The sequence below is a fragment of the Squalius cephalus genome, assembly GCF_949319135.1.
Source record: "Squalius cephalus genome assembly, chromosome: 5".
In the NCBI taxonomy this organism is placed as follows: domain Eukaryota; kingdom Metazoa; phylum Chordata; class Actinopteri; order Cypriniformes; family Leuciscidae; genus Squalius; species Squalius cephalus.
In genome coordinates this window covers 3,374,156-3,388,958 of record NC_137126.1, presented here as the reverse complement: position 1 = coordinate 3,388,958, position 14,803 = coordinate 3,374,156, and the positions used below count along the sequence as shown (strand labels likewise).

Sequence of the window (14,803 nt, the reverse complement as noted above, 5' to 3'; positions counted from 1 at the left end):
ACTTAAAACAGTGTGTTTATGTGAGAATCGACATCTATGTGAAGATGATCAACACTTCATCGATCTGTCAGATTTAATGAGCTTGATCAGATTTATTATACTAGCAGAATTTGCACCTGCACAGCTTAAACTTTGAGACAAGCACATATTACTGACACGACCAGCCAGGAGTCAGACGTAGACCGTAAAACAACGTGCAACCGATCATGAGGCGCATGCGGGCCATTATCCACTGGCTGCTCTCTCTGGAAAGATGTACTTTGTAATTTTTCTAAAGACATAAGGAGCCCATATTATTCACAGAAATCAACACATAGTTATAAAGTCACACCAGCACTGCTCATATGTGACCCTGGATCACAAAACCAGTCACATGTCGCACGGGTTTATTTGTGGCAATAGCCAACAATACATTGTATGGGTCAAAATTGTCGATTCTTTTTTTATGCCAAAAATCATTAGGATATTAAGTAAAGATCATGTTCCATGAAGATATTTAGTAAATTTCCTTCCGTAAATATAAAACATTTATTTTTGTGAGTGAATGCAGCACAATCGTGACATAAATGCACAACTTTAAAGAAGATTTTCTCAATGTTTTGATTTTTTTGCACCCTCAGATTACAGATTTTCAAATAGTTGCATCTCAGACAAATATTGTCCATCCTAAAAAAATTTACCCATGTGACTGGTTTTTTGGTCCAGAGTCACATATTTCAATCAGGATTACAGGCTCTGTTATCAGAGAATTTTTATTACATGTTTCTGCAGTCAGGTTTTTATTTAATTTTTAGTTTCTGTTAATTATGTGTGTGTGTGTGTGATATGTGTGTGTGTTTGTGTGTGTGTGTGTGTGTGTGATATGTGTGTGTGTTTGTGTGTGTGTGTGTGAGAGTGAGTGTGTGTGTGTGTGTGTGTACTTGTAAAACTATCTTTGTGAGGACCGGTTTGAGATTTAGACCATTGGAGTGAGGACAAAGAGAGTAAAGTGAGGACATTTTGGCCGGTCCTCACTTTCTGAGAGCCTTTAAAGGCCTGTTTGAGGGTCAAGACTTGGTTTTAGGGATACGGTTATAATGAGGTTAAGGGTCGGTTTAGGGTCAGGGTTCGGGTTAGGCACTTAGTTGTGATGGGTAAGGTTAGGGTAAGCGGCTAGAGATTGTGTCAATGAATGTCCTCATAAAGATAGATGTACAAGAATGTGTGAGTGTGTGTGTGTGTGGGGGGTTGGCTTTGGTCGGGCTGGTGATGTCATGGTGCTGTAATGGCAGTATTGAGCCCAGCCCTCTAAGTCCACTGAACAGGAACAATACCAGAGAGAGAAATGAGCTCAAATAAGTGATTAACCATCAGCTCCCTTCCCATCCTTAACCACATCACAGTACGTAAACACACTGGGACCTTTGTATAGGGGTCTTTTTAAGGTTATCTGAAGCTTCTGTATGTCTTTCATGTTTCTCTAGTTCTTTAATGTTTTATCACTATATTTTGTTCACATGAATCAGTCTTATACACCAATATCTAAATATTTGTCATCGACAGTTTGACACTTTCTAAACTCATCTCTCTGACCATCCTGGTTATTACTGTAATAATATTTTACTTGAAAGTCCCTCTGTAGTTTTAATAACAATAATTGTATCCCTTAAAACTCATCTTTGATCACCAAAATTACATATTTAAAAGTTTTTTCCTTGAAAAAATTCTCCATGTCTTAAAATATCTCGAATGTAACTCGACACCCTTGCCTCATTTAGTATACACGGTTCTATGAATATGCAAATGAGCCCCGCCTCCACTCACTCACTCAGCTCAGAGATCCACTGGTTGACGATCACACGTTGATCTGATTGGTTACAAGTTTGTGACGTCAGAAACACCAGCGATTTCAAAGCGTGTTTTTGTGACTGTCTTTGGTTCACTGCAGTTTTAAGGAGAAAATACTCAGCAATGCTGTCGACTTATGAATTTACACACGGTTTGTCTTAAAGCATATTAAAAACACCACATAGACACATAAACAACAGTAAAAGCTTGATTTTCACCACAGGGGGACTTTGAGATGTTTTACATTTTTAACCTATTTCAAAGGCAATTGAATATTGAGCATTAAATATTAGTGGTGCACTAACAGTGTTTTTACTATTATAAAAATTCTGGCTGATGAAGAGAATTATTATTCATGTTATGGCTGATAACCAGCCTGATGGCTGATATTATGCACTATTTGTGTTTACCAGATAAATTAATTACATAAATTGTTATTATTATTAGCAGCATTACTATTAATGCCGGCTTAAAGTATAATAATAATAATAATAATTTGTTACATTTTATATAGCGCTTTTTCTGAGACCTCAAAGCGCTTTACATAGATGGGGGAATCTCCTCAACCACCACCAATGTGCAGCATCCACTTGGATGATGCGACGGCAGCCATATTGCGCCAGAACGCCCACCACACACCAGCTTACTGGTGGAGAGGAGACAGTGATGAAGCCAATCAGTATATGGGGATGATTAGGAGGCCATGATGGACAGGGGCCAAGGGGCAAATTTGGCCAGGATGCCGGGGTTACACCCCTACTCTTTTTCGAAGGACATCCTGGGATTTTTAATGACCACAGAGAGTCAGGACCTCGGTTTAATGTCTCATCCGAAAGGACGGTGCTCTTTTGGCAGTATAGTGTCCCCGTCACTAGACTGGGGCATTAGGACCCACACAGACCACAGGGTGAGCGCCCCCTGCTGGCCTCACAAACACCTCTTCCAGCAGCAACCTGGTTTTTCTCAGGAGGTCTCCCATCCAGGTACTAACCAGGCTCAGCCCTGCTTAGCTTCAGTGGGCAACCAGTCTTGGGCTACAGGGTGATATGGCTGCTGATCCCACTTATATACTTATATACTTCAAGCCGAAGGATCTGGATGAAATATTCTGAATGCTCAATCCACAATCTGACTTGTGATGCAGCCTGAATCAAAATCACACCAATGTTCGTTCATTTGAGTTTTTTCATTTTTTTTTTTTCATTTTTGTCATCAATGAAGTTTGGGTTTCTTGCCACTGTTGCATCTGGCTTGCTTATTTGGAGACACTTAAAGGGTTAGTTAACCCAAAATTACTCTCCCTCATGTTGTTCCAACCCCGTAAGACTTTAGTTCATCTTCAGAACACAAATGAAGATATTTCTGATGAAATCTGAGAGCTGTCTCACTCCTCCATAGGCTTCTATGGGATCGAAACTTGCCGGCCCAGAAAGTTAGTAAAGACAATGTTTAAAATAGTCCAAGTGACTTCAGTGGCTCAACCTTAAGTTTATCAAGCGATGAGAATACTTTTTGTGCGCAAAAAAACAAAACAAAAATAACGACTTTATTCAACTATTGATTTTCTTCTGTGTTTCTCTGAGTGAGTTCACGTAGTGTAACAGCGCAGCGCTTCTGGGTTGGACGTCAGAACGGAGGCTCACTATTGGCCGACGCTGGTCATGTGTGTGATGCTGACCAATAGTGAGCCTCCGTTCTGACGTCCAACCCAGAAGCGCTGCGCTGTTACACTATGTGAACTCACTCAGAGGCGGAGAGGTGGAACATGAAGAGTTGAATAAAGTCGTTTTTTTTTTTTTTTTTTGTGCACAAAAAGTATTCTCGTCGCTTGATAAACTTATGGTTGAGCCACTGTAGTCAATTGGACTATTTTAACGATGTCTTTACTAACTTTCTGGGCCAATTACAGAGAAGTCTATGGAAACAGCTCACAGATTTAATCAAAAAATATCTTAATTTGTGTTCTGAAGTTGAACAAAAGTCTTATGGGGTTGGAACAACATGAGGGAGAGTAATTACTGACAGAATTTTCATTTTTGGGTGAACTAACCCTTTAATAGTCAGTAATTGATTTGACTGTACTGACAAAATCGTATGAGATCTGAACTGAGCTGGATGATGACATCACTGTTTCCTGCAGAGCTGAAACAGATCTGAACCGTTCTGTGGTGTATGAGCAGATTTCTTCCAGTTCAGTGGATATGTAGGGTAAAGCTGTTTTTTCTTTTCTTTTCAGTGTCAGGTCATGTTTCTTTAGCTCTCATTTTTAGGTGCTAATAAAAAGTGTAGTGTACTGTAAAACAAGAATCTGTGGATCAGAACCTCACTCTTGAAGGATCTTAGGCATTTACACCTGATCTTTTCACAATCGGATAGCTATCCCATCATAGTGTAATATATTGTTTTTTCTTCTTCTGAAAAACAAGGAAATAAGTAGAAATTAATTGTTGCCATATGGGGTTCAGAAAAATTATGCTCCCAATTGTGATTAACACAGCTCTGATTTCTGTAAATGGCTGAATCACAGTAATGTTGAAATTAGGAAAAACAATTGCTTGTGTGATTTTTGCTTAAAGCTGCAGTCCGTAACTTATTTGGGTTAAAAATTATGATAAAAATAATTGTTTGAGCAAGTACATAACCAGCCAGTGTTCAAAACTCTCTGCTTTGCCTTAGCTTGATTCAAAACGGTAAGCTTGTAATAATGTTTTTAATTCCAGTGAAATTCCGCGGGAAATTCGAGCATGTCTTTGCGTCATTACGTCGTCACATCTGTCCACATAAAGAAGAGTCTCGACTAGTCGGCTATGAGTGTGAGGATGTTGGAGGTGGAGATTTATAGCTTTTTCTCATGGCACTCGATATAATTAAACTTATAAATTTGATGGCGGATCCAGAAAGGTTCAAACGACAATCACCAGTGACAACTGCAGATTCACCCGATGTAAAACGCAGAAGACTTTGGACTTCGGAGAAAAAAAAGAGACTGCAACCGGCCCATGCGAAAACAAGGATCAATATCGGAAGGGCATTAAATGTCACCCAGTGCTGATGTTGTTAACATTAACAATTTGAGAGCAAAGTATAATTGGTCAGAACATTAGTGGATGTTACTTATTTGTTCAGATGACATTTTCTGGTGAAAACTCTTATGTTGGTCATTCTTCCGAAAAGTATAATCTGTGATTGCGAATGCCAGTGTCCACACTGGCGGCGACTGACAGCCGCACATTCTCCTCTAAACATTGGATTCGTCCACTCTGTGCCGTGCCGAGGCACAACCCACGTAAATTTGATAATTACGCAAATAACTGCAATTGCAGATTTCGAACAGAGATGGCGACAAAGAGGAAAAACTACGGACCGCAGCTTTAAGTGTGAAAAATGTACAATTGTTTATCTCTTTGCAAGCCTTGAATAGAAAGAAATATTATACTTTTCAATTTAGAAAAAATGAGCTTGGATATTATCAGCTATCACAGATCATTTCAAAGTCTTATCTTTCTCTGTCCTCCAGAACCAGCTGACCCAGAGCACCAGTGCATTAGAGAGCGCAGAGGAGCTTCTGGAGTTTGCTAACAATGCGCTGCACATTACAGACGACGCCGAGTTCACTAAGGTAGGCGCATACTGATGTGTTTGATAAAGGATAGTTGCAAATTCGGACATCTGTTATGTAATTTATTAAAATGCTGGTTTTGTTGTCTCTTAAAATCCCCGTTTACTTTACTGTGGCTTGTTTAAAGTGCCCCTATTTTGCTTTTTCAGATATGACCTTTCATGCAGTGTGTGATAGAGCTGTTTGTGAATGTAAAAGGTCTGCAAAGTTTCAAAGATCAAAGATAAAAAGAAAGAACGGCCTGAAATGAGTCTCACTGCTTGAACCTACATGAGTTTTTAACAAATCTGCATAATGGTTTTCATCGGTTGCTCACGAACAATGTCTACTTTGACGCTCAAACACTGCAGTTGTAGCTGACACTGGAAGAGTTTGGTTTGTGTTGTCGACATGTCGCTGCCAAAGCAAATCCAAAGGATAAGGACTCATGCTGGATTTGATACGGTAAAACATGTATGAATCAAGTGTTTTGAAAGCCTCTAGAGCTGAAATTCAAATATGCTAATGTGCGTTTGGTTTCACTGTGAGAAATGAGCTGATGCTATATTATGAGAAAATTACACTTTTTTTTTTTGGTTTTACCCTTGGATGCATGTACACCTATTGAAGGAGACCTGAAAAACAAAATTAGCAACCTTTTAAATAGCAAAATAGGGGCACTTTAAAACTGCAGGCAGAGAGAACCAAGAACAAAACAGGAATTATACATAATAATTCTGCTTGATTTTTCACATTAAGTATTATTTCACTTCAGAATTAAATTTACTCACCCCGATGTCATGCAAAATGTTCGTGTCTTTCTTTCTCCAGTCAAAAAAAAATTTAGTTTTTTGAGGGAAACATTCCAGGATTTTTCTCCATATAGTGACTTCAATGGGGTCCAACGGGTTGAAGGTTCAAATGTGAGTTTCAGTGCAGCTTCAAAGTCTCGACACGATCCCAGCCGAGGAATAAGAGTCTTATCTAGACAAACCATCGCTCATTTTATATAAAAAAAATTAAAAGATATGTACACTTTATAACCACAAATGCTCGTAATTTTAATTCTGAAGTGACTGAATCCTTTAAGTAATGCTAATGGACAACAAAAGTCTGTGATTCTATGATCTGTTAATTAAAAGTGAATCTATGAAAATCTAATGTATGTACAAAAAAACAACAACAATCTATTAAACTGCTCATTAACCTGTGCTTTTTATGTTTAGGATCCTACTTTACCCTGTGTTTGTGTGTGTATATCCAGTCCAGCACTGAGCCGAATTGCATGCTTTCACTTCACCCGCATGGCGATACTAACGACCTGCTCTTTTTTACTCTCTTCCTCTTTTTCTTCACCTCAATCACTGTTCCAAGGCTGCCAAACAGATCAAAGATAGGTACAGTATATGTTCCACTCTCTGTGTGCGGTTGTGTGTCCACTGCATGACACATACATTCACATTTTTTTTGTTTTGCACTCCTAACACCGTGTCCTAACCAGACGCGATGCGATAAGATTCCTGCGACAAATAATTTTGTCTGTCCACACTAGACGCGACGCGACTTCGAGATGCAACAAAATCAATCAAAACCCACAGCCAATCAGAACAGCGTGTGGGCGGAGTCTCGCGGCGAGTGCACTGCACCAGAGAGTAATCTTGACGGCACTCGCAAGAAAATTTATAAGTAGCTACATAATCAAATTCACAAATATTACACAATTTAAACATTATTAAAAATACATAGGCAACAGTTTTAACATTCTTGTTTTCATTTGTTTAAAGGGATACTTCACCGATTAGCATTAAGCTTTGTATCAGTAGAAACCTGGTAGTATTCTGGAATGACTGTGCTTCCCTCCCTCATGTCCCCCTGAGACGAGAGATTTCTGTATTGTGTCTGGAATCGTCATTTAGCGTCATGATCATTGGAGGCTTTTTTGTCCAGAGGCGAGAGACTGCAGCCAGTAGGAGGAGCTCGTTCCGCATGTGTTCAACCGCCCATAGGGGGATCTCACGATAAAACGCCGTCTTTTCAGTTTCGAGTCGACTAGTAGCCTAGTTGTATCATTTCTCCCGATACTGCCCTCTGTAACCGGTAGGCGTGGCTTGGGAGTGGCCTCGTAGGGCAGCGAAGCGTCGTGGCTGGTTAGAACAAACACTCTGATTAACATGGAAAAGACGCCTTTTATCGCACGTCGCGTGTAGTGAGGACACGGTGTAAGCCCTATACTGACGGTAATTGTTTCTTATGGGGTCGTAGGGTGATTTTATTGCCGTCCAAATCCACAATGTCAGTGTTTTTCTCCCAGGCTTCAATCCCTTGCTTCATTAGTTACTGTTTTATGACAAACGTCTCGGGTTACGACTGTAACCCTTGTTCCCCGAGAAGGGAACGAGACACTGCGTCATCGCCGTGACGACACTTTGGGAACGCCCCCAGCGTAATGCATCTGAAGCATGAATGAAATCTGTCCAATCCTGATTGGTGCTGCGTCATGACGTAGTAGATGACGGCATAACCGGAAGATACAAAGGGATGCCGGCACAAACACACATTAGCTATTTGCGATGAAGCAAGCGCTCTGACCGTGATAGGTGTGGCGACGAGACGCAGTGTCTCGTTCCCTTCTCGGGGAACAAGGGTTACAGTCGTAAACCCGAGACGTTCCCCTTTGAGGGAACTCGCACTGCGTCGTCGTCGTGACGACACTTTGGGAACGTAATACCCACTATGCCACACTTTAATCACACTTGCCCTAGTATGAAGCTGAGAACAGGCATACTTAGGACGCGAGCACTCTGGCGCCAGGCGTCACAGGGAGTTTCAGACTGTAAAAACGTATGAAGGTGTGCGGGGTGGCCCACCCGGCCGCCTCGCAGATCTCCTGAAGCGAGACGCCAGAAAGGAGGGCCACCGAGGAGGCCATGCCCCTGGTGGAATGAGCCCTCATGGCCATAGGTGAAGGCAAATTGCGCACCTGATAAGCCGTGGCTATAGCCTGGACAATCCAATTGCTGATTGTCTGTTTAGATGCAGGCAGCCCTTTCTTGGGTGAACCAAGGCACACCAACAACTGGTCTGACTTCCTCCATTGAGAAGACTTCTCCAAATAAACCCTCAGGGCTCTGACTGGGCAGAGCAGGTGAAGTCTCCCCTCTTCCGCCGTCCCATGAGGCGGAGGATGGAAGGCCTGAAGAACCACTGACCGTGCCACATTCGATGGCACCTTGGGCACATAGCCCGGTCTAGGATGTAAGATGGCCTTAACTCCGCCAGGGGCAAACTCCAGGCAAGTTGGCATTATAGCGAAGGCCTGGAGATCCCCCACTCTCAGAGAAGTGATAGCAAGGAGAAAGGCCACCTTAAGGGTCAGGTTCTTTGCATCAGCCGACTCTAGTGGCTCGAAGGGGGCCTCAGCCAACCCTTCAAGTACCACCGCCAGGTCCCAAGTTGGGACTCTGGAGCGAGCCGCAGGCCTCATCCTCCGAGCCCCACGGAGGAAACGTACAACCAGATGGTGCTTCCCCAAGGGCCCATCACCTACAGGCGAGTGGAAAGCCCCAATGGCAGCCACATACACCTTAAGTGTGGACGGGGTAAGACCGGCGGAGAAACGATCTTGGAGGAACTCCAGCACTGAAGCCACTGGGCAGTTAACTGGGTCCACCTCACGCTCTCTACACCAAGTGGAAAACACATTCCACTTCAGGCTGTACAGTCTCCTGGTGGAAGGAGCCCTGGAGCTGAGTAGGGTCTCGACAACACCTGCTGACAGGCCAGCCTCTAGGTACCGAGCCCCCTCAGGGGCCAGACCCAGAGGTTCCACAGCTCTGGCCGGGGGTGAAATATTGTGCCCCCTGCCTGCGACAACAGATCCCTCCTCAGAGGGACCTGCCACGGGAGGCCGTCCAGCAGTGCTACAATGTCCGAGAACCATACCCGGGTCGGCCAGCGAGGTGCTACTAAGAGTAGGCTGATCCCCTCCTGGCGGACCCGCTCCAAGACTCCCGGGAGCAGAGCGATCGGGGGAAATGTGTACAGACGCAGCCTCTGCCACGTCTGCATCATAGCGTCCAGCCCCAGCGGAGCTGGATGCCTGAGAGAGAACCACAGTGGACATTGGGACGTCTCTTGAGACGCGAACAGATCCACTTCCACTGGGTCGAATCTCACGCACATGGCTTCCACCACCTCGAGGTGGAGTCGCCACTCCCCGGGCCTCAGCCCCTGCCTCGACAGGACGTCTGCTCCCTGATTTTGGTCCCCGGGGACGTACATCGCTCTGAGAGACGACAGTTTCCCCTGGGACCACAGAAGGATCTGGTGTGCCAGTCTGCATAGAGGGCGCGACCTCAGACCCCCCTGATGATTCAGATACACGACTACAGATGTGTTGTCCGAGCGTATCAGGACATAGTGGCCGCGGAGGTCCGGGAAAAAGCTCCTCAGAGCTTTCTAGACCGCCAGCATTTTCAGGCAGTTGATGTGCCTGGAAGAATGCCGGGTCTCCCACAGACCTCTCGCAAAGCGGCCGTCCATGACCGCGCCCCAACCAGTGAGGGAGGCATCTGTTGAAACGGTTTTCCGGCAACATGATGCTCCCAGCACCGGTCCCTGGGACAGGAACCAAGGTTTCCTCCATATGACAAGGGAACGAAGGCATCTGCGCGTTACCCTGATCATACGGAACGGATTTCCCCTCGCGGAAAACCCCTTGGCTCTCAACCACCACTGTAGGGGTCTCATGTGTAGCAGGCCAAAAGGTATGACGTTGGACGCTGCTGCCATGAGCCCCAGCAGCCTCTGAAACTGCTTCACAGTGAGGTTGCGGCCTAGCTTTGCTCTGGAGACCATCGCCCGTATGGATTCCATGCGCGCGGGAGACATTTGTGCCCGCATCGTCGTGGAGTCCCATACAACTCCCAGGAACATAGTCCTCTGGGAGGGCGGCAACACACTCTTTTTTGTGTTGAGTCTCAGCCCCAAGCACCTGATATGGGCCAGAACGACATCTCGATGCCGAACTGCCATCTCGAGCGCCAATATTAGCCAGTCGTCTATATAGTTGAGAACACGAATGCCCTGGAGTCTCAATGGAGCCAGCACTGCAAAAACCCGATATTGGTACGCTTCGCCCCCGAAAGCGAACCTCAGGAACTTCCTGTGACATGGAAGGATGGATATATGGAAGTATGCGTCCTTCAGATCTATCGTGACGAACCAGTCCTCGAACTGGATCTGACTCACGATGGCTGGAATTGTGAGCATCTTGAACCTGAATCTCCTCAGAGAACGATTCAAGTGCCTGAGATCTATTATTGGACGCAACCCCCCCATCCTTCTTGGGAACTATGAAGTACCGGCTGTAGAACCCGGACTCCCTGTCTGGCAGAGGAACACGTTCTATGGCCTCCTTGACCAACAGGGATTGAACTTCCTGTTCCATAACCCGAACCTGCTCTGGGCCGACCACAGTCCAGACCACCCCGTTGAACTTCGGGGGAGGGGAGCTGAACTGCAGTCTGTAACCCAGCTCTACAGTATGCAGGGCCCACGCAGATATATTCGGAAGGCATGACCATGCGCCGAGATAATCTATTAAGGGAACCAGCCTCTCGAGGCTGGCCTCGGGTGTCAACCGAGACTCGTTCATGACCCCCTGAAGCGGCTGACCGGCAGGGAGCAGTCGGGAATGATTTTCGGTGTGCGGACGCGTTCGTTGCCCAGCCACAGGTCTTTCTAGAGGTGGCTGGAGCGGCGTGCGTACGCGGGAAATCAGTGTGGCCCGAAGCGTGCTGGACGGCGGGAACACAGCACTGATTTCCCGAGAGCTCCGGGAGGGAGGCGACCTCAATCGCTCCAGCCCGGGGGGGACAGCTCTCAGCGGTCCGGCCGCAACTAGGACCGCTTAGAGGAAGCCTTCTTTGCCTGAAGGACGGTCCTCATATCGACCTTAGGCTCCGAAGGCTTACCTCGAGAGCGCCGCCTCCTTTGCCAGGCTCCCTCGGGAGGGGCGCGGGTGGCGACACTCTCTTTCTGCACCTGTCGGTGCGAGGAGCTGGTAGACGGCCGAGGCTGCCCTTTAGAGGCAGCCTTCCTCGAGGAGCCGGATCGACGGGAGAGATATTGCTGGAAGGCCGCCGACTGCTTTCTCACCTCCTGAAACCTCCTGACGACGGTATCAACCGCGCCGCCGAAAAGGCCAGAAGGCAAGATTGGGGAATCTAAGAGAAAATGTTTCTCCTTCTCTTTCATCCCCGACAAATTCAGCCACAAATGTCTCTCCACACACACCAAACCAGCCATGGAGCGGCCGATGGCACGGGCCTTCTCCTTGGTGATGCGGAGAGACAAATCGGTGGCCTTCCTGAGCTCCACTATATCTTCTGGAGAGGGACCCTGGCCCTATTTGGCCCTATCCAGCTATTTGAGGAGGTCGGCCTGGTATGCCTGCAACACCGCCATGGTGTGCAGACAGCTACCAGCCCGCCCGGCCGCCATATAAGCCCTGCCCACCAGCGCTGAAGTATCGCGGCACGGCTTAGTGGGCAGTCTCGGGGCCTTAAGGGACGATGCGGCCTCGGGAGAAAGGTAGCTCGCGAGAGCCTCCTCCACCCGAGGCATTGTCCCATAACCACACTCAGCCGCCCCCAATACGTTAGCAAAATCAAGTACTGAGGGGTTGGAGAGCCTGGCTGAGTATGGTTTGTCCCATGACTTGCAAAACTCATTGTGCAAGTCAGGGAAAAATGGAAGGCCCCGTCGTGGAGGTTGAGATTTGCGCTTGAAAAACCTCTCATCCAGCTTACTAGGCGGCTGGATTTGAGGTTCTTCTTGTGGCCAATCGATGTTAAGCTTGGCCACAGCGCGCGTCAAAACCTCCACAAGCTCCTCTTGAGCGGGTGCGTGAGGTGGCGTTTGCGTGCTCTTGCGTGTTCCCCACGAACCGCGCGGCTCGCGAGCCTGGCCGTGCTGATTAAACACAGCGAGCCGTGAGCGCAACACCCTCAGCGGCAGGTTCTCGCACTCGCTACAGGTGGCTCCCTCGAGATCCGCCCTAGCGTGCTGCACGCCGAGACAGTGCACACACAGCTGGTGTGTGTCCGAGCCCGAAAGATAGCGCGGACACTGATGCACACACCTTCTGAACTGCTCGCTTGCCATGCTTATAAAATGCTTGTGAAACTGTATGAGGACAGACAACATCAAATAAGACTGACAGAAACACAGAGCGCTTTAGCTGAAGAGCAAAAAGCTAATGTGTGTTTGTGCCGGCGTCCCTTTGTATCTTCCGGTTATGCCGTCATCTACTACGTCATGACGCAGCACCAATCAGGATTGGACAGATTTCATTCATGCTTCAGATGCGTTACGCTGGGGGCGTTCCCAAAGTGTCGTCACGACGACGACGCAGTGCGAGTTCCCTCGAAGGGGAACACCAAGACCGTGTGGTGATTTAATTGCCGTCCAAATCCACATCACTGAGTTTACAAAAAGAGATAATTAAAAATTCACTGTTTAAATCCTTTTTGAGCACTGCAGAGCACCGTACGTTAACGATTGCGCTTCGATGTAATTTGGATGCATTTTAAAGATCTAGCCTTTACTTTTATTACTGAAATGCTGGAAAGTATTCACAAGAACAATATTTCATCACCACTCAAAGGAGAAAGAGAAGAAATGCACATAAACATTTGAAATGGCAGCAATTATATACATTAAAAATATAAACCAAGCAGCATAATGTTAACCTCATGTAAATACCAGGATGTTTTAACTTATTTATGCTAATTTCCACATTTTTAAAATGACATCCATCATTTTGAGATAATGTACGGAAGATAGACAGAAAACCATTTTAACAATGATGTGTCTATCTTCCCATTTTTAAACAGATTTAAATAAATAATAATTAGGATATGATTTTTCTATTATTAAATTAAATATGAACTTATTATCATTATTCCAAGCATATGACATTTTATTTACAGCAGAAAATCATCAAAAAACTCGAAAAATCGAAAAAACTCGATCCTCCACCATGAATAAATCGGCATCGGAATGCATGAGTTTTATCACTGAGGTGCCGTGAAATGAATTTTTTACAGACGTCCACATACAAAACTATTACCGTCCGAATAGGGCTTTAATCAAAGCAATTTTGGGCTGTGTTTGTTGAATGTTTGTTTTGAATTTGAATAAGGAAAATTCAAATTCATGTGTCAATTACAGGTTTAGCATGCATGATGAAAAGTTTGTGGGACAAAAATGATTTATTATCATTATTATTAAATTATGGGACACAATTGTCTTTGCAATATGGGAAAACCTGAAATCTGTTCATCCCAACTGTCCTCACAATTCAAAAAGCTAAAAAAGCATAGTAGATCTAATAATGTCAATAATATAAAAATAGCAAAAAGGTTCAGTAATGGTAAGGTTTAGGCCTGCACAATATATCGAAATTATCGGAATATCGCAAATGTATATATCGCGACATGTATATATCACAACAGCTTGCAATAACTGGGGTCATGAACAAAAGACGAAGAGAAAATCACTCGCTGCTCTTGGCTAAATAACTTTTGTAGCTTTAATAAGAATCAGGATATATTCAATTCATACAGTGAAAACTAAGCAGAGTTTATTTTTACATTTGATTATTCAGTTTCTGTTGTTAAATAACCCTAATGTAGGATAACCTGAACCCCTAAACCCTGAGGTTTACACTGATGTTAAAATAGCACTTCTTACGCTACAGTAAAACACTGATGTTCACTTTCAGAAGTTTAGTGATGTTTTCTTGTCACAAAAAGAATGTGAAACACATGTAGGTTTTATAATTTTAAATATATTTTAAAATAATTTAAGTTTATTTTACACACTTTAAGCATTAACGAGTTATCGCATATCACATTTTTCTTCAATATTGTGCAGCCCTAGTAAGGTTAGTCAATGAGAAGTTCTCTTAGGGTGTGTTGTTCACACTTGGCATGTTTGGTTCGATTAAAACAAACTCTGGTGCGATTGCTCTGTTGGTGCGGTTCAGTTGAATAAGCTGCCATCTGAACCCTGGTGTGCATCAAACAAGTGGACTGAGACGCTGAAACGATGGGTCTCATTCCGCTCCCAAACAAACTCTGGTGCGGTTCGACTGAAATATGAACACAACACAGAACAAAGACATCCAAACACTAAATATATGTCATTAAAGCCTTTTTTTAATCTTTAGTTTCGGTCTTAAAAATGACAGTGTGAACGCTAAGTGAACCAGGACTAAATGCACCATTTTCTTTTTTGAATCAAGGGCACTACAAGCATGAACACACCCTTAATGATATTAATGCCAACGTGTGTGTGTGTGTGTGTGTGTGT

At 44.8% G+C, this 14,803-nt stretch overlaps 1 protein-coding gene across 4 annotated transcripts in view; it reads left to right on the top strand.

Annotated features, from left to right (window-relative positions):
• The window catches only part of fsd1l (fibronectin type III and SPRY domain containing 1-like), a 49,139-nt gene that overhangs the window by 11,473 nt on the left and 22,863 nt on the right, over window positions 1-14,803 (top strand). For all 4 annotated transcript variants that reach the window (XM_079872161.1, XM_079872160.1, XM_079872159.1 and 1 more), the window contains exons 4-5: window positions 5,345-5,446; window positions 6,800-6,822. In XM_079872161.1, coding sequence (XP_079728287.1) covers window positions 5,345-5,446; window positions 6,800-6,822 — 125 coding nt within the window. The remainder of the gene's footprint in view (window positions 1-5,344; window positions 5,447-6,799; window positions 6,823-14,803) is intronic.